The following is a 24959-nucleotide window of genomic DNA, read 5'->3' on the forward strand; positions in this document are numbered from 1 at the left end:
ACCTCCCCCCGCCTTTCTTTCCTTTATCAATACACCAGGCCAGTTTGTGCACACACCATCCGGCCCGGGAGGGGTCGGTGGCTCTGTGGAGCTTTATTGTCAGCGCACGGGCACGGCGGCCGCTCTACTTGACCTTCTTCTTGGGACGGAGGTTGTTGGTGTGGCCGCACTTCTTCTTGCGGCAGTTGACGGCGCGGGGGTGCAGGCGAGCGTAGCACCTTTGGTGGGGACACGTGTCACCCCCCAGGCCCAGAGAGGAACAGGGGGGAAGGGGAGGTGGGGGGGGCTGGGGAGGGAGGGGGTTCTGCAGCCCATGGTGGGGGCACAGGGACGTACTTGCGGCAGATCATTTTGTCGCAGTTGTACTTCTGGGCGAGCTGGCGGAGCGAGGGCTCGATGATGCCCCCACGTAGGCGCAGCACCAGGTGCAGGGTGGACTCTGAAGGGAGAGAAAAGGTGTGATGGAGGGGTGATGAGGTCTGTGCCTGGCATCACCCCCTCCTCCCAAAACCATGCTGGGATGCCACCAGCTGCCTTCACACCTTTCTGGATGTTGTAATCTGCCAGGGTGCGGCCATCCTCCAGCTGCTTCCCCGCGAAGATCAGGCGCTGCTGGTCCGGAGGGATCCCTGTGGGACACAGAAGCCGTGGCAGGGGAGGGCAGCAACGGCGGGAGGGGCCGCGCGGGGCTGTGACCTCCCCCCCCACGGGTACCTTCTTTATCCTGGATCTTGGCTTTGACGTTCTCGATCGTGTCGTTGGGTTCCACCTCCAAGGTGATGGTTTTACCCGTCAGCGTCTTCACGAAGATCTGCATCTTGGCACTGTTCGGCTCTGCGGGGAGCAGCGGCCGCGTCACCCCTGGCTGGGCCCCGGCGGGAGGCCCCGCGCTCCCGGACGCCCGTTCCCCTCCTCCGCCACCGCCGCCGCTCCCGCCCCCACCGGGCCGCGAGCGCTCCTCCTGCCGCCGCCCGCGGGATCAGCGCCCGGGATCCGCTCATCCCCAGTCCCCGCCTCCTGATCGGGCCCCGGCTCCGCTCCCCCACTCCCAGCCGTGAGCGCGCCGCGGGCCCGGGCCCCGCGCCCCCTCCCCCCTCCCGTGACCGGGCCCCGCGTCCCCCTCCCCCCTCCCGTGACCGGGCCCCGCGTCCCCCTCCCCCCTCCCGTGACCGGGCCCCGAGCCCCCGCCTCCCTCTCCCGCCCGTGACCGGGACCCGCGTCCCCTCCCCCCTCCCGTGACCGGGCCCCGCGTCCCCCTCCCCCCTCCCGTGACCGGGCCCCGAGCCCCCGCCTCCCTCTCCCGCCCGTGACCGGGCCCCGGGCCCGTCCGAGGGGCCGCCGCGCGCGCACCCGCCGCCTCGCTGCCGAGAAAAGGGGCGACCGGAACCGGAACCCGCGATCGCGTCACATCCGCCGCGGCCTAGGCCCGCCCTGTCCCGGGACACCGACTGCGCCGGCGCCAGCGGCCTCACCCCGCCCCGCCGCCGGAGACGGGCCCCGGTACGGCCGTGCGCGGGGCTAGGGCCGGACCCACACCGACAGCACAGCCCCAGGCCCCGCGGTGCGCCGGGGAGGGCACAGGCCGGGGCGCAGAACGGGGCCGGGCTGAAGCAAAGGGAGCGGCGGCTCGGGCTCGTCCCGCTGGCTGGCGGCGAACGGGGGAGTCCACGGGCAGAGCCGCAGCGCTGGCGAGCTCAGGAGGGCACCGCTCCCCAAGAGAAAACAGCGGTGCCCCAAAACAGCCCTTTTGCCCCCTAGTCCGGTGCCCCGGTCCAGCTTCACCGCTCTCCTGAGCTCACAAACGAGGAGGGACAAGAGGCATTTGAAACCCAGGATTTACTGATTCACCCCAGAGCGACTCGTGGGCTTTACATTACAGTCGGTGGCAGCTGAGAGGTGGGCAGGTGCCCCTCTTCCCCAACATCGCTTCCTTCTTTCCCCCTCCCCCCAAAAAACCCCCACACCAATATAAATACAGGATAGAAAGTCCTCCCGGGCGCAGGACCCGCACGCTCAGTCCAGGTCGTTGGCCGTGTCCTCATCTGTGAGACTCTGTCCGTTCATGGCCGGGAAATCGTAGTGGCCTTGGGATAAATCCTCGAAATCCTGGCTCATGGTGGGAGAGATGATGTCGGGGCTGGTGTCACAGGACTCCGTGCTCTGCTCAGAGGTAGCAATGGTGGTCGTGGTGCTTTTCGGGATGGGGTCGAAGTCATCGTCATCTTCCAGGATGGGGGATTCGTGGATGTCTGCAAGGGAAAAGGCAAACGTTAAGTCTTGCTGCTGCAGCCATTTGCTGATTGCTGGGTGTCTCGGGGGCTTCTCCCGGCTCCGAGAAGCTGCTTCAAGTGTTCTTGGGGAAAGGGGCTCCACACGAGAGGAGAACTGATGGGAAACCATCGGGGCAGAAGGAATCACTCACTGCTGAAAGCCTCCGGGTACTGCTTCGCCAGCTTCCCTTTCAGCGCCCTGCGGGGGGAGAGAGCGAGCTCAGTCTGTGGGGAGGGGGCTGGACCCCGAGCTGAGCTGCCCGGAGTCGCTGCCTCCGCTCTGCAACTTCACAGACAACACAAGTAACTGCCAGGGGGCTCCTCGGGCCCGGGAGGGTCCCTCCCTGCCCCCCCCAAAGCGCTCCCATCACCCTCTCTCAGCTGTTTCTCCCAATGCCGTGTTTCAGAACCACCCCGAGCAGCGTGAGCGCCGTGTCCCTCCCGCTGCCCGTCCGTCTGCAGCACAACTGAGGATCCCTCAGCTCAGCCTCCGCTGCTCCTCTCCCGCTGCCTCCACACGGCACTTTTCCCCTCACACACTCTATTTCCACGTTCCTAAGCTCCTGCTCGTGTCCCACGGGAACCCCCCACAGCCCACCCTGTGCCCTCCCCGTTGCCCACCGGATCCTCCGGAAGATGCTGTCCAGATCCTTCTTCATCTCCACCAGCGTCTTGGTGTGGTGGAGGAAGCGCTCGTTCATCTGCTGCATGCGGACGCTGGACAGGTTGTTGAAGTTGAGCAGCATCTCGTTCGTCTTCTCAAACCGATCCAACCTAAAGCAGAGGGCGGCAGACGGAGCTCAGCAACCGGGATGCCGGGACCGGGTGCCCGCAGGCCGGTTCCCCTCGGGGACTCACATGTTTTTCTGGGCCAGGATGATGGCGTTGACGTCCTCGGCGTTGACCATGCCCAGCACCCGCCCGCAGAACACCTGCGAGGCCGTGGGCTCCATCGCTCCTGCGGGACCGCGGGGGGCGGCTCAGGCGGGGGGGCGGGAGCGTCCCGCGCCCCCGGGGCCGGTAACGGAGACACCCCTCCCTCCCCCATCCCCGCTAAGGAGGCCCCTCTCCGCCCCGCCGGTAGCGGGGTTTCTCCCCTCCCCGCCGCCGTGCGCGGTCCCGGGGCGGCCCCACGCGCAGCCGCCGCTGGTAACGAGGTTCCCAACTCCCGCCCGCCGCCGCCCGGCCCCGGCAGCGTCCCGCGGCGGGGAGCACAGGCCCGGGCCCGTCGCGCACCTGTGGGAGCCCGTCCCGCCGCTTCACATGACGGGAGCGGCACCGGCAGCCGCGCCTCGCTTCCGGGTGCGGGGGCACGGCAAGCGCGACCCCGCGACGTCAGCGCGCACGGTGTCACGGCGCCGAGGCGGAAGTAGAGGCTGTTGGCGGAGGGAGAGGGTCCCGGAGCCGCCGCCCGCCGCCCCCGGCCACCACGAGGTCACCCCGGTGCCAGAGCCGCGTCCCGCCCCGTCCCGTCCTCTCCACACCCCGGGGCACGCGCGGGCCCCCGCATCCCCCCTCCCGCCGCGGCCCCTTTAAGGCGGCGCGGAGCCGCGTCCGGCCAGCTCGCTGACGGGCGTTCCCGGCGCCCAATGGCGTGGCGCGGCGGGCACGGCCGGACCAATGGGAGCGGCGGGGCGGGGCTGACGCTCGCGGGCCGGGCGGGAGCGGCGGGGGGCGCGCGGCGGCCGTGGCCGGGGCGAGTCCCGGCGCGTGACGGTGACGCGGGGCCGCGCGGGGCAGTGCTCCCGGTACCGGCTCCTGGCCCCGTCCCCTCCCCCCGGGGCTGGCCGCGTCTCCCCCGCCCCAGCTGCGCGTTTCCCCCGGTGCGGGGAGTTGCTCCCGGCGCTGTCCCGGCTGCCGGCCGCGTCCCCCGCCCCGCCTCGGTAAGCGCGGGCCCGATCCCGGTTCTCTTCCTCGTCTAGGTTGCTCCGCCGCCATGGCCTCCAGCGGGGAGGAACCGAGGAGCCGCTCCCCGGGCCGGGCCGGCACCGGTACCGAACCGTCTCCGACAGCCGACTCCGCTCAGCTGGACACGGCGGAGGATTTCGAAGTCCTGGAAGAGGAGGAGGAGGACGGGGAGGAGGAGGAGGAGGACTTGAGCGAGCTGCCCCCGCTAGAGGACGTGGGCAGGCCGCCGGCCCCGCCGCGGGAGGACACCCGGCCCTCGGAGCAGGGCGCGGGGGCAGCGGCTGAGGACCCCCAGGAGTGGGTGGACGTTCTGGGTGAGAGCCTGGGCAGGAGGACGCTGGGCTGGTGCGTGTCCACGGGCTTCCCCGAGGCTCTGCCGGCGCCGGGAGGGCTGGCCAGGAGTCAGAGAGGGACTGGGGAGCCAAGAGTTTTCCCTCCTCACTGTGGGCTGATGTGCCTCCGGCTTCTCCTTGCCCAGGAAGCGGCTTGCTCAAGAAGAAGACGCTGGTGCCGGGCCAGGGGGTGGACACCCGTCCCCGCAAGGGTCAGGATGTGACCATCCGCCTGAAGGCCACGCTGGAAGATGGCAGCGTGGTGGAGGAGAACCCTGCTCTCACCTTCACGCTGGGGGACTGCGATGTCTTGCAGGTCAGGGCTGACAGGGAGCTTGTTGGGCTTTAGCACAGCCCTGTTTTCACCCTGCAGGGCAGGACCTCACCTTGGGGGGTGCAGGGAGGGTTTGGGGTCAGTGACATACTTGTTTGTGGGTTGGAAGTTGGCCCCTCAGCCCTCGTGGATGCTCCTTTCCTGCAGGCTCTGGACCTGTGTGTGCAGCTCCTGGAAATGGGGGAGACGGCTTTGATCGTGTCGGATGCAAAGTACTGCTATGGCGTTCAGGGCAGGTGAGTGGGGCAGGGTGACCCCAAACACAGCTGTGAAAGTTGTCTCCTGCACTCCTGGTGATAGCAAGGCAGTGCTCCATGGGCTGGGAGACCCAGCTCGCTTGCCACATGCAGGGGGCAGCAGCATGTCCTACCCTGCATCACACCCTGTCCTGTTTCTGTGGCTCTGATTTCTGGGCCACAGTGCTAAATCTACGTGACTCAGTGGCTGGTGGGACTGGCAGAGGTGGTAACAGTGCCATGGTTTTGGGTCCTTCCCTGCACAGGAGCCCTGATGTACCCCCCAACGCCGCCCTCACCCTGGAGGTGGAGCTGCTGGCAGCTCGGGATGCACCAGACCTGGAGCTGCTGAGTGGGAAGGAGAAGATCAAGCTGGCCAACCACAAGCGGGAACGTGGCAACTTCTTCTACCAGCAGGCAGATTACGTGTTGGCCATCAACTCCTATGACATAGCCCTCAAGATCATTGGCTCCAGTTCAAAAGGTAGCAGCTTCTTCCCCATGTGAGGGCCCCCTGGGCTCCCTTCCCACCATAACCCAGCTCTGGGGTCTTTGCAGTTGACTTCAGCCCAGATGAGGAAGCTGAGCTGCTAGATGTGAAGGTGAAATGTCTCAACAACCTGGCAGCTTCTCAGCTTAAATTGGACCATTACGAGGCAGCGCTCAAGTCCTGTAACCTGGTCCTGGAGCACCAGCCAGGGAACATCAAGGCTCTGTTCCGAAAGGGCAAGGTGAGGCGCTGCCGTCCCCTCTCTGCAATGTGTCGGTGGGACAGACCTCAGCCACCCTACTCCATCCCTGTGTCCCCATCCAGGTCCTGGCACAGCAGGGTGAATACAGAGAGGCCATCCCTATCTTAAAGGCAGCATTGAAACTGGAGCCTTCAAATAAGGTAGGTTGTTGTTGTGTGCCGTCAGCCATCCTGCCCAGCTGGGTGTCTGCAGGATGTCCCCCTCTTAGCCACGTCCCTGCAAACCTTGGTGTCCCCCGTGGAAGGCTGAAGCCCCGTGTAGCCATTCACAGCTTCCCCCATGAAGGAAGCTGGAAATAGCCCCCAGAGCCTGGGCAACTGTGGGGTGATGCACCCCGTGGTACAACGTCTGAGCTTGGCTGGGCTGCTGGGTCTCTTATCTCTGCATGGTGAGCCTCCCTCTTTGCCCTTTGGTCCTGGCAATGGCAGGACTCCCTGCCAACCCATCCCCACTTCAGTGATCCTGCCTGTACAGCCCTGGCTGCTCCTGCTCCCCAGGGTGGCCCCAGTGACTCGTGTGGTGGCTGCAGGAAGTGGAGCAGAGCCGAGTCCCCACAGACTCGCTCAGCAGCCCGGAGCGTGATTCACTGGGCTGCAGGAGCTGCCCAGACCTCAGTCCAGTGCCCAGGCCAGGGCGAGCTCTGGGTCAGGAATTTCCTGTCGGTTAATGATCAGCTGCAGGACCAGAGCCTCAGGAAGAATCAAAACACAGTGCTGGGCAATGGCCCCAGCAGGAGCAAGCCTTAGGGGAGAGGCAGGAAGGGGCTGCCTGCACGGGGCAGAGGCAGGGGCCTTGGTTCTGCATTGGTTCTACAGGTGGGCTTTAGCTCTTCACTGCAACTGTGTTTTCCCCACTTCTGGGACTCCTCCCAGACCCTTGTGATTTGTGTTGTGATCTGAAGGTCACAGGTAGGATGAGGCACTAAACTCAGGTGCTCAGTGGCCCCACAGAGCTCATGGTCTGTGATCAAACACAGGGAGGCATGAGCAGGATCTCAAACCCTTCACTGCCCAGCAAGGTCAGGGCGGGCAGCACCAGGATCTGGCACATGGCTGTCGGCAATGTGGCTGCTCAGCTGCACGCTTAGGTGAAGCTTTTAATTGGAAGGAAGTGAAAAAATCCAAATGCCTGGCAGTGACGTTGCTAGTGAAGCCACAATACAGCAACTGACCAGCCTGTCTGGGCTGTGGGGCTGCCGGGGAGGTGGCCATACAGGGTGAAACACGCTGGTGAGTCACGGGCCATGGCGACCAGCAGCAAAAACAGATTGGAGAAATGCTCAGCTCCACCTGCCACAGATGGGGAAACCTGGTTCTATGAGGCTGGTCACAGAGCGTTGGACACTGGGCTCCCTTCTCCTGACCCCTTGGGGATGCCAATACCGGGGCAGGACAGGCACCAGCGTGTGTCCCTCACTGACGTGCCTGCTCAGCGATGTCAGCCAGTGCTTGGCTGCTTCACACCCTCCAAAGCCCCACTTTGGAGGCAGCAGTGCCGAGGCTGGCATGGTCTGGTGAAGCCCTGGGTGAGCTGAGGTGGGCTGGGCCCAGTGTGAGTGACCAGTGGCTGGGCCAGTGTGTTGGAGAAGCCATCGGAGCCACTCCAAGTGTAGCATCCCCATCAGAGCACGCAGGGTGGCCACCGTGGGACCCACGGCTGAGGCACTACAGCCACCAACTAAGACATCCTTCCTGCCACCATGGGCCCAGGGAATGGTTGGTGGTACTGGGCTTGGCTCACTGCTGCTTCTTGCTGCTTTTCTGGGAGCCTGTGAGCTCCCTGCAGGACATCAGCACAGCCAGGCAGGCACTGGCACACTCCTGGGTCTTGCTGCAATCCTACTTCAGACCAGGCTGCGTTTAAGCCCACTTCCCAGACAGAAGAGTGGTGGAGCTCAGGCATGTCTGTCCCCAAGGCAGGCACTTTTCTGTCTTGATTAAAGGAGAAAATCCTTTTCCTGATGCCTGGTTCCACCCTAAGCTCTCCTTGGGTGGCCAGAAAGGACAACAGGGCCCACAGCCCCATGGGCTACACAGCCTGGGTGCCTGGTGCCAGCCTGGTGCGGGCCCATTGAAAGGTAATGAGGCAGTATCAGGCCACAGGCCCCTGCAGCTGCCTCAGAGCTGCTCCACAAAGCTCCTGCATGGTTCTGGGGTGATCAGACCTGCTATTGGTGTCACCACAGTCCCCTCCTGTACAGGGCTGATAACCACAGTGCCTCACTCTCCTCCCCAGACCATCCACGCTGAGCTCTCCAAGCTGGTGAAGAAGCACGCGGACCAGAAGAACGTGGAGACAGAGATGTACAGGAAGATGCTCGGGAATCCCAGCGCCACCAGTGCCCCGGGGAAGTGCAAAGACAAGCTGCCCTGGGTAAGGGGCTGGTGCTCAACTTCCTGGGGGGTGGCAGAGAGAGTAGGGGGTCACCCCTGGGATTGGGAGCTGGGCACAGGGGTGAGGTTAGTGTCCCCCGAATCAATGGAGGGTCAGCGCAGTCCTGCTGAGAGGCTGGGGGGATGCTGGTCCCGGGTTGTGTCAGGCCAGTGGGTGTGCAGGGAGCTGGGGGCCTGTGCTCCAGCAGCCTGGCCAGGAACACGCTGCTCCCAGCTCTGCCTGCGGGGTGCCAGCGCTGCCAGCTGGAGGGTTGGACTTTGCTCCCAGCTGCTGGGAGCGTGCTGGCTGCGCCGGTGGTCAGCTGGGCCGCCAGCAGCACACGCTGTCCCCGCGGACGTGCCGGCCTCGCGCTGAGCAGAGCCGACGCAGCACTTGCCTTTTTGGGCTGCGTTCTCTGGGGGGTGTGAGCTGGGAGGTCGGTGCGGCCCCGCGCCAGCACAGGCAGGGCTGCCTGTCCCTGCTGCCACCACCTGCGTCCCCTCACCACGCCGCTCTCTCCTCCTCAGTCCATCCCCTGGAAGTGGCTCTTCGGCGCAACAGCCATCGCGCTGGGCGGCGTGGCCTTGTCCGTGGTCATCGCGGCGAGGAACTAAGGCTGGCGGCAGGGCAGCCCTGCGGCACGGCACCGGCGCCGGGATGTGCCTCTCTCCTGCCACGGGCCTCCCCCGTGGCTCTGCCGACCCCTTCCCATGGACTCTCAGAAACACGGATGCTTTCTTTGCTGGAGGCGCCGGACTCCCCCTCCCGATGTCCCCCCGCATCCCTCCCGGCGCAGGCGGGACATGGCTGCGGGGATGGAGCTGCGGGCAGAGCACAGACCCCCACGCAGCCTCCCAGCTACGGGGGGCTCAGCTCCAAGCGTGTTGGGGGCAGCGGGAGCTGCTGTGCACTGGTACTGGCGTGGCTGTCCCCAGCCCAGCCAGCCCCCTGGGTGCTGTGGTTCTGCCAACATGATGGGATGGGCAAGGGGGGCACAGGGAAGCAAGCCATGGGGGTGGGAACGGGCACAGTCGTTTCTGCAGCTAGCCCAGCTTTGTGAAGGGAGGTGGTGCCAAGGTGCCTGGGGGGGCTGCCGGTGGCTCAGTCCTCACACAGGTACCTGCTCCCCTCCTCGGTACTTCCCCAGAGCGTGCAATGTCCAAAGGAAGCCAAAGAAACCTGCAGCGGGAGGGATGTGTGGTGGGGAGCAACGTAGCCCCCACCCTCTCCAGGCTGTCTCTTGTAGGTCCATGCTCGCGGGGGTCCCTTTTTGCCCTGCAGCTCTCTCCAGCCTGGGGCTGCCGCTGCCCCACTCTCAGCTCTGCTCACAGGGGGGTTGTAGCACTATTCCCCCACCCCTCCCCCAAACCGACTGTGAACTGCCCAAATAAAGGACGATTCCTTCACACTCAGGCCTTTTCATTGCTGCCATGGGGTGGGATGGGGGTTGCTCATCTCGGTTGTTCCCCCTGTCGCCACGCCTGGGGCTGGGACCGGCTCTTTCATGTATTGGGGACAACCTGTATGGCCCCCACACAGCTCTGCCGCAGCCGTGGCAGGAGGCAACAGGCAGGGGATGCTCCGCGCTTGGGGCTGTGGGCTCCGGGCAGAACGGGGAACCCACGGGCCCTATCGGGAGGGGAAACCGACGGCACATGGGCTGTGCCCGCGGGGGGAGGCCTGGGGCTGCCGTTGCCGGGGCGCTGCCCGGGGCGCGGGGGATGCCCGGCCGCCCCCTCGCCGGGCTCCGCTGCCGCTCGAGGGCTGCGCCAAACCACTCTCCCCGTCATGCCCCGCGGCCTGCTTTTGCATATCCCCGCCTCCCTCTTCCCATCTCCCAATCCGACGCGGCGACCGGCGGGGTATGGCCAATGGGAGCGCGCGCTGCCCACCTCCTCGCCCCAGCAACAGGCGCCCCGGGTGGGCGGGGCCGCGGAGCGACGGCCGGGCGGCTCATGAATAATGCATAAAGGGGCGTGGCGGCGGCGCGAGGCCCGGCGGCCCAGGCGCGGAGGGGGAGACGGTCCCAAGATGGCGGCGCTGCAGGCGGAGCGCGGGTACGGGCTGTCCTGCGGCCGCCTCGGCCGCGGCACCCGCGTCTCCGTCTTCCACGTCAAGCTCACGGAGAGCGCCCTGCGCGCCTTCGAGAGCTACCAGGCCTGTAAGGTAGGGGCGGCGGGCGCGGGGCGGGGGGCACGGCCCCGCGGCGGGCGGGGGGGCGGCCGCCACGAGGCCCTTGGCCGGAGCCCCGCGGGCGGCACCGGTGGGGTCGGCACCGGCGTCGTTGCTGGGGAAGGGGGAGGGGGAAGGTGTCGTCCCGGGGTGGGGTGTGGGGCCCCCGGTGTCGGCGCTGCGGGGTGTGTGACGGGGGGCGGACCCCGGCGGGTGACCAGGGAAGGTGGGGGAGAGGTCGCTGGGTGCGGGGCCTCCCCGGTGAGGAGACACGGGGGGCTCGCATCGTCCGCTCCTTCTCCGTGAGTGACCGCGAAAACCGGGGAGGGGGGGCGCGATCCCGCTGTCGGGTATCTGAGGGAGAGCGGAGGGTATTCGCTGTGGCCCCCCCGGCAACGCCCCGGGGGTATCCCAGTTCTTTCTGTCCTTTGGTATCTGAAGGGCTCCTCAGGACCCCCCGATGGGTGAGCGGGGAGGGGTCATGAGGGGGTGAGTGCCTGAGGGGGACGGAGAGATGTCGCTGTGACCCTCCTCCTCTCCCCCCCCCGCCGGTGACTGCTGTGGGGGACCCGAGAGTGCTCCCCTCCCTCCCTCGCGGTAGGTGACCGGGGGACCCGCGGGCTGAGGCCTCAGTGCCGCCCCCTGGTAGATGTCGGCGGGGGGAGCTGCCACTGAGGGTCCCTCCCGGTAGGTGGCTGGAAGCCGCCGTCAGTCACCGGTAAGTCACGGCGGGGGGGCGTGTGTGTGTGAGGGACGTCGGTCGTGTCGTCGTCCCCCACCTCCCCCCGCCCCCACCCGTGACCATGACGTGGGTTTCCCGGGCCCGGTGGGGGCTGTCTCACTCCGGGGACGTGTCCTGGCCGGGGGGGTGGGCAGAGGGGGTCCACCCCCGGTGCTGGCATCCCGTTTTGGGGGAGTATGGGGGGGGAATTCCTCTCTGCCTGCCTTCCCCCTGGGCTCTGTGTGTGTATGTCCCTCCTCCCCGGGCTGTGTGTCCCCCCACCCCCTCCCCAGGTTGTGTGTGTGTGTGTGTCTCCCCTCCTCCCCGGGCTGTGTGTCCCCTCCCTGGGGGGTGGCAGGTTCAGGCTGGGGCTGTATTTTGAAATTTCCAGATTGTCTTTTCTGAGATATTTCCTTGAAATGCATCCAGAGAGCTCCTTAGTCATGTAAAGACAGAACGATGGCAGTGCGCAGCATCTGACGCTAGGATGGACCCAACAGGGATTCAGACCTGTCTTCTTTTAATTGTCATTTCATTTTAATCCTATTTCCTTTCCACTTCTAACCCCATGAAGAGCGTATCTGTCTCCTCACCTTGCCAGGGAGCTGGGGGAAGCTGGGAGCCTAACCTGTTCATCATTAGGAGCGCCCTGCCTGCCAGCTTCTGTAGGATAAACTATATGTTGTCACAACACTATTTTTAATTTAGGGTGTTGGTTACATCACATCACAGAATTGGGCAATATCTGTGTGAGGATGAAGGCAATGACTGTACCAGGGCTTATCAACTTATTTTTTTAATGAGTGTTTATCAGCATTATGAGAAGTCAGCTGCAATGAGTGCCTTGGATGATGGGAGTTGGTAGCTTTTATTTTCTCTGAAAAACAGAAAAACCACCTCAAACCCAAAGAAATGCCTCCCTAAAGCCTTGTCTTTTGGGGGAGGCAGAGTAGGAAGACTTAAGGCAGCTGTGTTAAATATTTTGGGAAGCTATTCTGAGTCCGTGTCACACATGAATAGTGGTGTTTATTTTCTAAATGAAGTCTGGTCTCCAAATTGTTTGGTGGCCAACGGCCACTAATGAACTTTGCTTCCTTCTCTGCCACCCAAAAGAGAAGTAGTCAAAGGCTACTGGTGATTAAATGGGCAGGAAAGGATAAGGGCAGAAGAGCTCGCTTGTTTGTATAGTGAATAACGCAACAATTAGTGGGCTATTAAACACATATGCTCGTTCTGCATTTGTTCTATAAACAGTTTCTCCAGCTTGTTGAACGTCTCTGCTTCCTCTGAAGCGCTGCTGATGCCAAGAAGCGCCTGTAACACACCTCTGGAGCCTGTGTTTGCCCAGTCCAGGCTCTGATTTAGTTTGGGTCTGCAGTAGGTAAATTGAAAGAAAACAAATTGCTAAAGCTTCTTCTGCTTGGTTTGGTTTTAAATGTGGGATAACTGACGACAGCATTGTGTAATATGTATCACGGTCTGGAATCCAATACTGTTGTTTGTGTTACCTGAAGTCCGGCGTGTGTGCGGTCTGACCTGTTTTATGCGCCGGGGTAGCACGTTGGGGCCATTTCTGCGACAAGTCTCTGTCCTTTTGCCAGCACAGGCAGGGTAATGTCTTCAGTTGCTTGCTTGAGTTTGTTCTTGGTCTAATAATAATGTATTGGGATTACATAATCCAAAAATGATCACCCAGCAGGGCTCGCTGCCATTTGTTTTTAGCGTCCCGTGTGCCAGAGCAGTTGTGTTCTTGGTGTGGGGTTGTACCATGTGTGTCTTGGGTCTCTGCTAAATTGTGCTGAAGGAAGAAGGTTGTGGGTCTGTGTGTTGATGCCCAGCTCTGTTGCAGCAAGCTGTTCCTGTATCTCATGCAGAGAACGTGGAGCTGCTGCTTGAAGAGGCCCAGATCACAGGGCTGCTGGCAGTCATCGAAAGGTTTTCTTTCTCAAGTGGTAGGGGAATGAGATCTGAAAGAAACAAGTGTCTGAAAAATTAACGCCAGCTTCACGGGGAACGTTGTAAGAAGTGATCTGTCTGCTCCTTGTGAAACTTGCTGCCCCTGAAACTGCGTCCACACAGTTGTGAAACCGTAAGCACTGACTGCTGAGCTCCGCAGCTGTAGGCAGAGCGGTGGAAAATGTGTCCTAAGTCAGTCTGTCCACTGATGAAATGGAGCTGGGCTGGTGTGTTAGCCTAAAACAACTCTTGCCTCTCCAAGGACTACAGTTCTTTATGAGCTTTCAGTTTTCTGCCTTCCCGTTGAGTGCGTGTACAGGCTGTGGTCAGGCTTTTCCACCCCCAAGAAGAAGGCAGGGCATGGCTTTTTCCTGTCCCTTCTGATCTGCCTCCAGCTTTCTTGCTGCCCATGTTGAGGTATAATAGATCTCCTCATGCTCCTTCTTTGATTTCCTCAGTCATTCTTCATCCTGGACCTCATCCTCCACACTCAATGACAAAATGTTGTGTTTATTTTCATCTAATACACTTTGATATGTCTCTGTCCATGATATCCATCCTTTGCTTTTCACATCTGCTTTTTTAGCAAGGTCATGAGGGTTTGTGGGCAAGGAGAAGTCTTAACACATGATTTCAAAGGCCCCGTGGCAGAACCAAGTGTCACTCAGCAGTAGGTACATCTTGTGCTGCTTGTGGTGTGGGTGCTGATGGCATGGAAACACTGTCAGGGCTGTTCCTGGAACCCTCAGCTGGGAATTTCCTGACTTTCACTTATTTATTTTAAAACTCCGTGGCTTGAGGAGTGGGATTAACGAGCTTGTGTGATGGATCATCTTTTGATAATAAGCAACATGACTGTGGTTGCACACCTTTCTCTATTCTCTGTAGCTTATGTGTTGCCCTTACCATAGCTGGTGGGGCTCAGGCTCAGCTACCTGCCCTGGTCCTGGCCTGTGTGGGAGCCTCGTGGTTTTAGGGGGATGTAAAGCGGGTCATAGCATCCCTGCTTCAGTCAGGGTAAATGGAGCCTCCTGCTCCATTGTACCTCTCTGCCCCTGCTGCATGGAGTGTTTTGACTTGAAGCCACCAGTTGATTCACTGGTGAACTTTGGCAGATGCACAAATATTTATTGGGGGCTAAGCTGAGATAACTGAAGCACATTGCCCCTGTGCTCTACTAACCAAACTGAATCTCACCTTCCCAAGTCATCTCCTCTGTGCCTTCTGTGCTCTTCTTAAACTAACTGTGACAGAAGGTGGTTCTCAAAGGTTGGGGCTAAACAGGCTCTTTGGAGTCACTGCTGATTGAAAGAACTTTTTTCAGAGCCTGCTTTTAGAGCAGGTTGATACAGATGCCTTCATCTTGTTGTGTTAAAAGCATGAAACACAAAATGAAGGCTCCTGCTGTCATTACAGGGTCTTTAGGGTAATGTGTATTTGTGCTGACTTGGGAATTGAAAGCTGCTCGCAGGTGTCAGGAGGAGAGAAGCAGCACAGCTTTCGAATCCAAATTCATTGAATTATCTTAAAGGTTTTTGCATCACTCCTCCTTTCCTGTAACCTGTTTTTTCCTGTCCTATTAATTCACTGATGCTGTAGTCCGTCAAAATTGAAGCTATTACGACATCAGGAGCATGAGTCGGTGACATGACTAGGTGAATCAGAGGAGGCTGGCTGGAAAGGAAGCTCATCATACACGTACATCTCCTCGCAATCAGCAGAAATGGGACAGGATATGCAGAACATACTGATCTGCTAAACTCCTGCTACATGTTCTTAATGCTGACCTGAATGTGGCACCTCCCATTCGAAGGAAGGGGACAAAGAGACATTTAACATTGTGCAGGAGGAATGTTTTTGGCCTGTGGCAGTTTCCTTTCAATTATTTAGGGTAGCTTTTTCTCTCAACCATACAGCATTTGGATCTGCTCAAATTATAGATTCATCTCTATAGTTTTCAAATTGCATGGGGAAGAATTGTCTGTAATTTACATCTAAAGTGACGTACAGTTGCTATGGGATTCGGTGGCAAATTATAAACCCATTATGCTTTTTTTTTGTACTGGTGGTAGCAGACTACAGAAGTAGGTCTAATTGGTGATGTGCCAAGGGAAAATAGAAAGTTTGGGACAGAATCCTTGTGACTGATGGTGCTTTCTTTTCAAACGTGATCTGGTTTTTATCAGCAAATCTTATGACACCATTAATTGGAGAAGTTGGATTTGGGCATTGACAAGTTTTTGCTCTCTAGCAATACTGGAGGAAGTAAACTTGAAGATTAACCCCTTATTTTTATGAGGCTAGGTTATTTGTTTTCAGAGATGCAAGTGGAGAGCTGTGGCCCTTGTATCTGTGGCTCTAGCAGCTGCATCCTCACGATTGTTTTCGTTACCCAGCAAGACTAAGCCCTCGCTCCTTTTCAGCATGTTCTGTAGTTGGTTTCTTATTCTGCTTTAACAGCAACAAAGGAAGAAAAGAAAGCTTTTTTTTCCTCTCTTTTTCTACTTCTGTCTGAAGCATATCTGATGAAACATGATATGCAGAGGAGTCTCCTCAGAGTGGTCTCTTGGTGACTCGTTCCAGGACAGTGTGTCCTGCCTCAAGTGGCTTCTGTGCTTGCTGTGAGCCACTCTGTGCAGAGCCTGCAGTCTGCAGGTGATCCTCCAACATGGGGTTTGCCTGAAGTCTGCAGGTGATCCTCCAACATGGGGTTTGCCTAGAGTCTGCAGGTGATCCTCCAGCGTTGGGGTCTGACTGGAGTCTGCAGATGATCCTCCAACATGGGGTTTGCCTGGAGTCTGCAGGTGATCCTCCAGCGTTGGGGTCTGACTGGAGTCTGCAGGTGATCCTCCAACATCAGGATTTTTTTTTCCAAACCCATCTGAAGTGCTCTGTCCTGTTCAGTTAGTTTTTGTCATAGTGCTGCTTGGCAGAGGGATGGTGGCTGTTGAAATAGTTCACTGTTGGGATAGCAGAAGAGCCTTTATTACTGGTGAGGGAGGAGAAGTTGTGTTTGAAAAAGCATTTGAGGTCTCGTTTGCAAACGATCATGTTATCTCCTAAACCATTTACACATTTCAAACAATCTGAACTTGGAATTTTGCATTTCTGCCTGTAACTTGTAAGCCTGAACTTGTGAAGCATGTCCAAATCCCTGGTGTTTGTGCATGTTGAAAAATGGGAAGGGACAGACTGCATGCGTCACTCTCGTACTAATTTGTGCCAACTAATCCATGAGAGAAGAATACGTTTTGGCTGACTTAGTGGTTTTACTGCTAATGCACAAGAGAATGCATTTGAATGGATGGAGTGGCTGCATGGGTTTAGGTAGACTTTTTGAAGGGATAGCACATGTGCTGGATACCCGCAGTTGTGAACATGCAGTAAAGTGACTTTATCTGGGTTTTGGGCAATGATAGAGTTGCAGGGGGTGAGGGAGTCAGGAAGGTTGAGATCAAGTTACCTCTGAATAATTAAGGTTAATGCTGTTTCTGGAAGAACCATTATTAGGAGTGAACTTAATGCTAATGAAAGAAATAAAGGCTGATAGCCTGAAGTATGCTAATGGATTGTGCAGGGTGGATGCAGAGGAGACATCACCAAAACTAGGCTTCTGCATTCAACGTGCCTTAGCTTGACCTAGATGCATTATCCAGGAAAGGAGCTTGGGTTTGCTGATAAGAACTGTCCTATAGTAGCTCATGTGTTGCTTAGATACATCCCATGTACATAGGGCAACTTCTGCACACCATGGTAACCTAGAATTGCCTTTGGACTTCGGGTTTTTTTGTGTGTGTGTGTGGCTTTTTTGTTCAATTAATTTATATAAGAAAGGGCATGCTAAACCCCTCAGCAGTTGGTTTGCAGAGTGGTGGTGCATATCACTGCTGCTCTGGCAAAGCAGACTTCCAAAACCCAATCCTTTTTACATTTGCTCCAGCGAAAATGCAGTCTAGAAAAAACCCACTGCTCCATGCACTTGGTCTCTCCTTTCTTTACATTGGACTAGTGCCTTTTTTAATTTAAAGAAAACAGCATTTGTTTAACCCATCCAGGGAGGCTCTGGGCATGGTCCTGAGGCATACTGTTCTGCAGGAAAGCAGGTCATGGTGGGGAGAAGGCTGGAACCAGCGTCTGGAGGGACGATCCGTGCGTAGCACTGTGAGCCGAGGCTTGGGTTGTGCTGCTGACTTCAGCCTCCCTTCCAGGCCACACCGTTGGGCTCAACAGAAGGCACAGACTCTCTGCTTCAGGTTCACGTCAACGTGTGACACGTGGAACTTCCTAAACACAGCTAGTCCCCTAAACCTTTGTCATATTTAGATTTCATCAGCACAAACATCCTCTTGACTGCTTGCCTCAAATATTTTGAGACCCATGCAGTTCAGCTGGCAGGCTGTGCTTTGATAAGAGCAGCCACCTGACACCCACAGCAGTTTTGTTCATACAGGAGCAGTGTTGTGAAGATAGCTTAAGCTAATTGTCATTATTTAGCAAGAGCAGACCTGTTACTTAAAAGCTTTGCAGAAAACCCATCAGGATGGAAAGAAATTGTAGCTCAGTCCGTATCACTGTGCCCAGAGGATCCATATTTCCTACAACCGAGGTGGAAGATGCGCTAATTTAATCTTTCTTCTGTATTCTTGCCCACGGAGGGCCCGTTCTGTGATGGGCTGCAATCAATAGGTTATGTGCCAGTTGTGGTTATTTGAATCATATTTCCACATTTCAGTGTCTAGACTTTATATTTGTGTGAGTTTTGTTGTACCTTTCCAGCTCCGGCGCTGATTTCAGTTGTTTTTGGCTCCTGGTTTTCTATGAGAAAATCAAGTGGGCTGTGTTTCTGTCTTAGTCCCCAGAAAAGAAGGGAACGAGGAAATCGTCAGAACTTCAGGTTTTTTAAGCTCGTTTGCCACCATTTTTCTCTCTTCTGAGAGAATCTTTATGTTGGTGAGTTGGGTTCTGCCATTTGGTGACTAGCAGATGAAAGCAGAGACAAACCACTGATGACTGGAGATAAATCTCTCCTTAGTGCTTGCATTGAGAAAAAACTCCTGTGAAAACAGGCTTGATCTTGGTATAGGCAATCAAGTCTAGAAGTGACTAAGAGGTTTCAAAGAAACAGAAGGAAACACTTCTTCCCTGTTGAGGTGAGGGAGCCCTGGAAGGGGCTGCCCAGATGGGCTGTGGAGTCTCCTCCTCTGGAGACATTCAAACCTACCTGGATGAGTTCCTGTGTGCCCTGCTCTAGGTGGTGCTGCTCTGATGGGGGTTGCACTGGATGAGCTTTGGAGGTCCCTTCCAACCCTTGAGATTCTGTGAATACACCCACATGTGGATTATCAAGTTATTTTATTTCTAAACAAAGCAGAACATTTGTTGGGATCGTAGCAGCCTTTTAATTGCCTGCCTCTACTGTGCTTCATTCTCAGCGAGCAGCTTTCTTACACTTGTGAGTATTCAGGACTACAGACGTGGCTGTATTTACATGCAGTGAACAGGAGGGTTGGTCTGTGTTGGGTAAGTCGGAGCTTCTCTGTGATGCTCAGAGAAGCTGATAATGACAAGGACCTAGATGACATTAACCTTGTGGTGACCAGAAGGTAGGATAGGCTTCAGTAAGGTTAACTGCCAGAGGAAGTACCAACTTGCAGAGAAAAATAGTGTGCAAACCTCAGAATGCATTTGGTTCTGAAAACAAAGCTCCTGTGTATAGCAAAGTGTGTTAAGGACAAATCAGGGAAAGGAAATTATGTTCCCAACTCATTGTTAACTTATAACACTTGCTGCTATGAAACCTAAAAGGTTTAAGTGCATCAGAGTACCAAGAAAAGTTATTCATATGGCATGGAAAGAGTAAGAGCTGTGGGTACAACTCCTCTGAGTGCCTCTGCCTGCGGATTGACTCTTCAGCTCCCATTTCTCCCCGGTCTTTGAGGTGACCCAGGCTGTTGCCACGGCCGTGGCTTTACCTCTTCCAGGGAGCTGTGCTCCATGCAAATGTCAGTGTAAATTCTTCCATTCCCTTCAGATCCAGGATTCAGTGGATGCTTTTCAGAGCCCAGGATGGGCGGAGTAGCAAAGAAGCAAATTTTTCCACCCTGCCTGAGCTTGGGCAAGCGGAAATTGTGCCTTGGAAGCCATATAAGGCAAGTCAGTTGGCTCTTGTTGGGCTCACCTTTCCACTGAGAGGCTGGAGAAGGGAGCAGCCCTTGCTCACAGGGAGAGCGTGAGGTCTGCTGGTGCTTTGAAGTTGTTCCCTGTGCGTCTGACACTTGCCGGAGGTGTGGTGTGGCAGGCCTGATTAGGTGGCAGCAACTCATTAACTCCCTGACTTGTGGGGCTTCAGCACGCTGTCCCAAAACGAAGGCGTAAACTCATGATTCAGAATGATACTGCTATAAAATGACTGGAGCTGAGGAAGAAGTTGACACAGGTTAGAGTGGAGCAGCCTTCTGTCGTGGGGTTTCTTCATTTCCTTTCCTTCAGCAGCAGCTCATGTGGGTGCTGCCGACAGCAGGCTGGACCAAGCAGGACTTTGCTCTGAAACAATCGTTTCTATGTCATTAAATAGATTTTTGACAATCCCAGCAGCACCTGCTCACGCTTCCAGGAGCATTCAGCCATCAGAGCTGCTGAAGCACGACTCCTGACCTCTGCTGCTGCTTCTCACAGAGTTAAGAACAACTTCTGCTCCCATAAATAGTCTCTTAAGAAGTGCGTAGGAGCTCTGCTGACCAATTTCCTGTGAAAAGTGCTTCCAGTGACACCTGCAGCAGCGACCTTGCTGCTTGGCAGGGCAGCTGTGTTTTGATGGGAGCATGGTGGTCCTGTCCGCAAGCTCTGCTTCCTTCTGCCTCAAATGATAATACCAAACCCGACCTTTAGTTATCTCTGCACATGTGGTCAGGATTTTCTGGAAGTTGCTGGTACTTCTCCTGTTTGCTTTTCCTGCTGTGAGCTCTGAAATGCTCCCTGCCTTAGTGGGGTTCACATTTCCCTGATGCCATTGGGAGACGTGAAGGCAGTTACCCTGCAGTTTCTGAAAGCTCCTGGATCCTCTGAGATGGACTGACGTGTATGGATGACTACTGATCCTCATCTTCATTCCAGAAATCAAGTCTGCTTTCCTCAAGGAGGACAAGGGCAATCTCCCAGCCTGGAGTCCAGGAGCAGACCTGTGCTGACAGAAGTCCTGAAACACACATGGCTTTGCTAAGGAAGTGGCTTTTTGATTAATCTTTAGAAATGTGGAAATGGGAAGGGGGAGATGGGTAGCAATGGGTAAGGGATAAAGTAAAACAGACTTAACCTTTGTGATTGTAAAGGGAGTATCTTAAATCTGTTTGAAACAGACACTTTAGTTGCTGAGAAGTGTACTGGTGATTAAAACCAACCGCCAAGATCTTTCTAGAGGCAGGATTCTGAAATTGCTTGGGCATTAAGGACTTTATTACTGCATTAAAGTCTAGAACATTTCATTCTAGGGTTTCTTAAAATGAAGGAAAAATCCCCCGTTTATTACCTAGAAGGTTTGATATTTCAGTGCCAGGCATGTTTCTGTGACCTTCCTTCTGAAGCTGCACAGTCATTTCCAGTGGAGATGCATCTGATGCAGGTGGTGTCTGCATCTCACTGCAAGTTGTGGCTCTCTCATACGACTAAGGACTCAATGGAAAGGCCTCTTCCTTGTCATTAAGGCTAAATTTACGGATGCTGACAGCAGGAGGAAACACACTTTTATTCTAACCTCAGATGGGCTCAGTTAAGAAAGCCAAATGTTTCAGCTAACTAGCACTTGCACAGATTGTTATATTTAGACCAAAAATTCTGGTCAGACAATTAAGTGCTGGCTCAGTGACCATACCACTTCTTTTGCATGTATGAATTAGATGAACTGCTTTGACTCGCTCTGTCAGGCAAGAGAGATTCTGTCTTAATGTATGGACTCTCTTGGGACCTTTGGGCTTGGACATAGGGAATCCTTTTGCAGCTCTGTGGTCAATCTCTGTTTAGTCAGCAGAGGTGGTATGTTTTTACTGTTCTTATCTGAAAATTTTTCATGTTCATTTTTGGAATTTGTTGCAACCTGAACTTTCACAGGTGTCCCTGTGGGGAGCACAGAAACATCTGACTCTCTTTTTTGGAGGTAGGTTTTTTTCTCTGCCAGTTTAGAAGAGTATGTTCTTTCTTCTACTGTTTGTCACTTTATTTTTGGAGCAGGTTTGTTACCAACCAGCCTGGCAGTGCAAATAAAGATGGAGCTGAAACAGTGTGCGTTCTGTGCTTCTCACTGAAGGAGAGGGAGTACCTCGTTTAACTTGGTAGTGGCTTCTTCAGGCAGTTGCCTTCACTCCTCTGTTGGAGAAAGCAAGCACCACTGGAAGGTGATGTTTGCAAGGAGACTGTTGGCAGTGCTGTGCTAGTGGAGGGTGTTCAACACAAGAGGTTATAATGTGGGAGAAAATCTCATGGGGCTGCCTTGCTCAACACTTTCAGCTGGACTTTTTTTGTGGGCAGCATCCTTTGGTGATGTAAAAAACCCCATTGCATTTATGAGTATTTCATTGTTAACTGCCCTGTGAAGATGATGAGATAAGAGGAAATTTCAGTGGCCATACACTGTATTTCTGTTGGGTTGGGTTCCTGTTCAGTGCTGGAGCAGTTGTTTGTCTGAAAGCCAAAAGAGGCTGTGTCTGAGCATCTTTCTTTAGCTTTTGAGGTTCATCTGGCTCTGGGAGTGTCGGTGGTCAGATTTCTCTGGGATTCCTTTAGGATCCAGGCTCTGATGACTTTGGTTTATTATCATAGCCTCTTCTAGCAGGGCTGTCTCTGACTCCATGAGGAATGTCTGAAGATTGTCTTAAGTAGAACTTTGGCAGAGTAGTAATTACGCTTCCCTTTAAGTGTCAATAGGATATAGTTGGGCACAAGGAGAAAACTGGTCCAGGCTTGTTTTCCTGGGCTCAGCAGTGTGTGTTAGGCGAGATTTGTTCTGGGATGGTTGAACAAGTTTGTCAGTCTGATCTCTAAATTGCCTTTCTATATTTTTTTCCTCTTGCAAGAAAAGTAGTAAAGCTGTGTGGAAGATAAGGATCAGACTGATGTTTCAGCAGCTTGTTTCAGCCATCTTATGAGCACACAGGCAAGTGAATCAGCCCTGTATTAATATGTCCTAAAATAAATGAGACCTTTGTAAGCAAATTCGGGTGAGTGTGAATTGCTGTATTTTCATTAAAAGATTGCAGTGGAGAAAGAGTCTTTAAAATTCAGCCTTAGGGTTTTGTTGTTCATTAACTGATAGTCCCTCCTGTTTACCTTGTGTGATAAGTACCAGGGTAAGAGTGGCTAACAGTGCTGATGCCGTCACAGCTGCCCTTCACAGAGAATTACTCTTTCTTTTTTTTATGGCTTGGTTTACTGACAGGTAGGGGTTGCTGGTTTTTTTTTCTGAACTGAAATAGATGCAAACAGCCAGAACATACCTCTCCTAATCACGGAAACCAGCTTTTTTTCCCCCCTGTTCTTAGCAGCTTGGTGACGCTGTTCTTGGTACAAAGGTCACTGAAAAATCTGACTTGTCAGACCAGCAACGTACAGCTTCTTAATGAGGCTTAAAACCAGCGTGGGTCTGCCTGGTGGAAACGTCTTCAGCTCTGGAGCAGCAGAATAGAGGGAAACATGTGAACAGCTTACTAGCATGGGATTGCTCAACCCTCTATCTGTAGGTATTCCCCCCCCCCCCCCCCCCCCCCCCCCCCCCCCCGTACCCAACTACTTGCGTAATAAGCTTCCAGTTTTTCTCTTGTTATGCGAATGAGGACAGGTGTTTGACAGCACATTCTTGGAAGAAAAGCAACTAAAATATCTTCTAAGATATACACATGCTCTTTTGAAGTGATTTCTTGTTTCAGAACTTCTGAGATTCTCTCCTCTTAGCCGTGGCTGCTCTCTGCCTCACAGCCACGATTCAGCGAGATACTGAGGAGCTTCTGCCACGCCTCTAGTGTTTCATTGCCATCTTGCTCCCATCCCTGCTCCCCAGGATGTCCCTTGACATTGAACTAAAGCTATTTAACCTTCAGCTCCTTGTTCTCTGTGAAGCCCTGTCAGTAGTTTAAATGTCTGAGGGCTTTTAATCCTGTTCCCCAACACTTCCAAGCTCCAGTACTGGAATTTCAGCACCTTCAGCCTTGCCTCAGTCTTTTTGTCTCTTTGACTGTTCTCCAGTTAAAACTAGGTCAGAAACAACTGTCAGCTGCTGAGATTTCACTATTCCTGTTTTATAAGTTGTAACCCAGTGTTGCTGTGTTTAATCACTTGCTTTAATTTTAACATATTAGATGTCTCATCTTGCTCTGCATGAGCAGCCTGACATAGCAGAGCTGGTAAAACTGCTCAAAATAACATCTTGACTGTAAAAGCAACGTGACCTTGATTGGGTCTGAAAAGGTGAATTAGTCTGTTTGTTACATATAATGCAGAAGATGCCAAACTGACAGCTATTTTTTTCCCCACCAGCTCTAACTGTACATTTGCTGGCAGATTGTGTGCAGCCAGTTTTCTAGCTGTAATTAATCAGCTTCTCTTTCTGTGTGAGTGGCTTTTTAACCTGATGGGTGAAAGAAAAATAGACTTTTAAAAAAAAAAAGAATTGGAAAGATGCAGGCTGCTGAGGAATACAGCAAAGTGGGTATGTTGGAAGTCATTTAAAATACTTATTTTTAACTGAGTTCTGACTGACTGTACCCATTCAGCCTTTTTATAAGACTATTAATGGAATGGTGCTTAAGTCTGAGCCAGAGTGGCCTCAGTATTCAGTGAAATCCACTGGTGTAATTTAAGAGTATCTTTACTTCCTTTAGACAGACTTTGAGCTTAGCTAGCAATATTGGCATACTCAGGGATTGCATAAATGGTATTTAAACAAATTCATTGTAGCTTAAAGTTGTGGTTTTCAAATCCAGCCTGAGCTGTCATCTCTGAAAAGTTTTCCAGAATGACAAGTTGTTTTATTAAGCTTTTCTTAATACGCTCCATTTTCTTTCTTCATGTATCTCCTGCTGCTCCGTGGACCTCTTCCAAGGTCTAAGGATCCCTGGGTTGGAAACCCTTGGTTTTGGAGGTACCAGTGTAGTCCATCTCTTGCTTACAGACCTGACTGGCCACCATTAAATGCTGCTTCATATACCACCTGGGAAATATTAGCTGTGTTTCACAGACGGAAGAGTTTCAGCCTAGAGGTGAAATGCTTTATATAAGGTCACAGAAAGAAAGCTTCTGACAGAGGGTGAATAGAACAAGTCTCAACTCTAAATGTGGTTCTGTAGACACCTCACAGCACTTCCACAGCAAGTCCCTCAGCCTCAGATGGAAGAGCCTGGGCGTTTTAATCAGTTAGGGAGACTTTCTTTTTTTATGCTGGGGGTGAGGGGGAGTTGTTTAAGTTGTGCTATCGTGACACACTTTTCTGTATTAATTTGGGAAACATTTTCTTCTGATAGTTGGGGATTTTGTACAGTGCAAAAGCTAAACCCAAAATATTTGCAGCTACATGTACTTGATGCAGCCAGTTATGGAAAAGCTTCCTTTAACCATTCAACTTCTCTCTGAGGGTGACCTTTTCATCCTTGACTTGGGTCTGGCCAGCGCAGTGGGAGTGTGTGTGTGTGTGTGTGCTTTGTAATTGTTAAAGACCGGCCAGATGCAGAATTGTCCATGGGCAGCTTTTGTGGCAGTTCAGACAAAAACCCCAAAGACACTAACTCTTGTCTTGGGCTAAGAATGATGTCTTTATGGCTCTCTTGGAAGATGCTTTGCTGGAAAACCTTTGTATTGTATTTATGTAGCAATATGAGAACTAAATTCAGGTTGCTTCAGCTACCTCTGCAGTGGTACAAGCCCT

At 54.7% G+C, this 24959-nt stretch overlaps 4 protein-coding genes across 6 annotated transcripts in view; 2 read left to right on the forward strand and 2 right to left on the reverse strand.

Annotated features, from left to right (window-relative positions):
• Positions 1–43: 43 nt before the first annotated feature.
• UBA52 (ubiquitin A-52 residue ribosomal protein fusion product 1) lies at positions 44–1407 on the reverse strand. The gene is made up of 5 exons (XM_062014991.1): positions 1351–1407; positions 715–834; positions 543–629; positions 337–439; positions 44–218 (listed from the first exon to the last, which is right to left on the reverse strand). Exons 2-5 carry the CDS (start codon positions 815–817, stop codon positions 125–127), a joined length of 387 nt encoding a protein of 128 aa, XP_061870975.1. The 5' UTR covers positions 818–834; positions 1351–1407; the 3' UTR covers positions 44–124.
• A 414-nt stretch (positions 1408–1821) lies between these two features.
• On the reverse strand, positions 1822–3763 carry KXD1 (KxDL motif containing 1). Its single transcript, XM_062014975.1, has 5 exons — positions 3507–3763; positions 3129–3228; positions 2892–3044; positions 2423–2469; positions 1822–2249 (listed from the first exon to the last, which is right to left on the reverse strand). The coding sequence occupies exons 2-5, from the start codon at positions 3221–3223 to the stop codon at positions 2014–2016; spliced, it is 531 nt and encodes a 176-aa protein (XP_061870959.1). The 5' UTR covers positions 3224–3228; positions 3507–3763; the 3' UTR covers positions 1822–2013.
• FKBP8 (FKBP prolyl isomerase 8) lies at positions 3554–9613 on the forward strand. 3 transcript variants are annotated; one of them, XM_062014974.1, is made up of 9 exons: positions 3554–3704; positions 4193–4492; positions 4657–4826; positions 4992–5080; positions 5347–5564; positions 5639–5811; positions 5895–5972; positions 8068–8205; positions 8733–9613. In XM_062014974.1, exons 2-9 carry the CDS (start codon positions 4207–4209, stop codon positions 8817–8819), a joined length of 1239 nt encoding a protein of 412 aa, XP_061870958.1. In that variant the 5' UTR covers positions 3554–3704; positions 4193–4206; the 3' UTR covers positions 8820–9613. The 3 variants fall into 3 exon arrangements, with proteins under 3 accessions (XP_061870958.1, XP_061870956.1, XP_061870957.1); XM_062014973.1 differs by lacking the exon at positions 3554–3704 and adding an exon at positions 3934–4018; XM_062014972.1 differs by lacking the exon at positions 3554–3704 and having other exon boundaries at positions 3933–4492.
• A 594-nt stretch (positions 9614–10207) lies between these two features.
• Positions 10208–24959, forward strand: part of ELL (elongation factor for RNA polymerase II) — a 53249-nt gene continuing 38497 nt past the window's right edge. Inside the window, exon 1 of the mRNA XM_062015040.1 lies at positions 10208–10371. Within this exon, the coding sequence (XP_061871024.1) occupies positions 10237–10371 (135 nt within the window). The 5' untranslated portion in view covers positions 10208–10236. The remainder of the gene's footprint in view (positions 10372–24959) is intronic.

Source organism: Colius striatus, chromosome 25, assembly GCF_028858725.1.
Source record: "Colius striatus isolate bColStr4 chromosome 25, bColStr4.1.hap1, whole genome shotgun sequence".
In the NCBI taxonomy this organism is placed as follows: domain Eukaryota; kingdom Metazoa; phylum Chordata; class Aves; order Coliiformes; family Coliidae; genus Colius; species Colius striatus.

What these genes read in the sequence shown, in the direction of transcription:
- UBA52 (XM_062014991.1), bottom strand. Translation starts at nt 817, where the DNA reads ATGCAGATCTTCGTGAAGACGCTGACGGGTAAAACCATCACCTTGGAG. An exon ending in CAAGATCCAGGATAAAGAAG is followed by an intron (nt 630 to 714) that starts GTACCCGTGGGG and finishes TGTGTCCCACAG; the next exon opens with GGATCCCTCCGGACCAGCAG. An exon ending in GACAAAATGATCTGCCGCAA is followed by an intron (nt 219 to 336) that starts GTACGTCCCTGT and finishes TCCCCACCAAAG; the next exon opens with GTGCTACGCTCGCCTGCACC.
- KXD1 (XM_062014975.1), bottom strand. Translation starts at nt 3,223, where the DNA reads ATGGAGCCCACGGCCTCGCAGGTGTTCTGCGGGCGGGTGCTGGGCATG. An exon ending in ATCCTGGCCCAGAAAAACAT is followed by an intron (nt 3,045 to 3,128) that starts GTGAGTCCCCGA and finishes CCTCTGCTTTAG; the next exon opens with GTTGGATCGGTTTGAGAAGA. An exon ending in AGCATCTTCCGGAGGATCCG is followed by an intron (nt 2,470 to 2,891) that starts GTGGGCAACGGG and finishes CTCCCCCCGCAG; the next exon opens with GGCGCTGAAAGGGAAGCTGG.
- FKBP8 (XM_062014974.1), top strand. Translation starts at nt 4,207, where the DNA reads ATGGCCTCCAGCGGGGAGGAACCGAGGAGCCGCTCCCCGGGCCGGGCC. An exon ending in GGGACTGCGATGTCTTGCAG is followed by an intron (nt 4,827 to 4,991) that starts GTCAGGGCTGAC and finishes CCTTTCCTGCAG; the next exon opens with GCTCTGGACCTGTGTGTGCA. An exon ending in GCAAAGACAAGCTGCCCTGG is followed by an intron (nt 8,206 to 8,732) that starts GTAAGGGGCTGG and finishes TCTCCTCCTCAG; the next exon opens with TCCATCCCCTGGAAGTGGCT.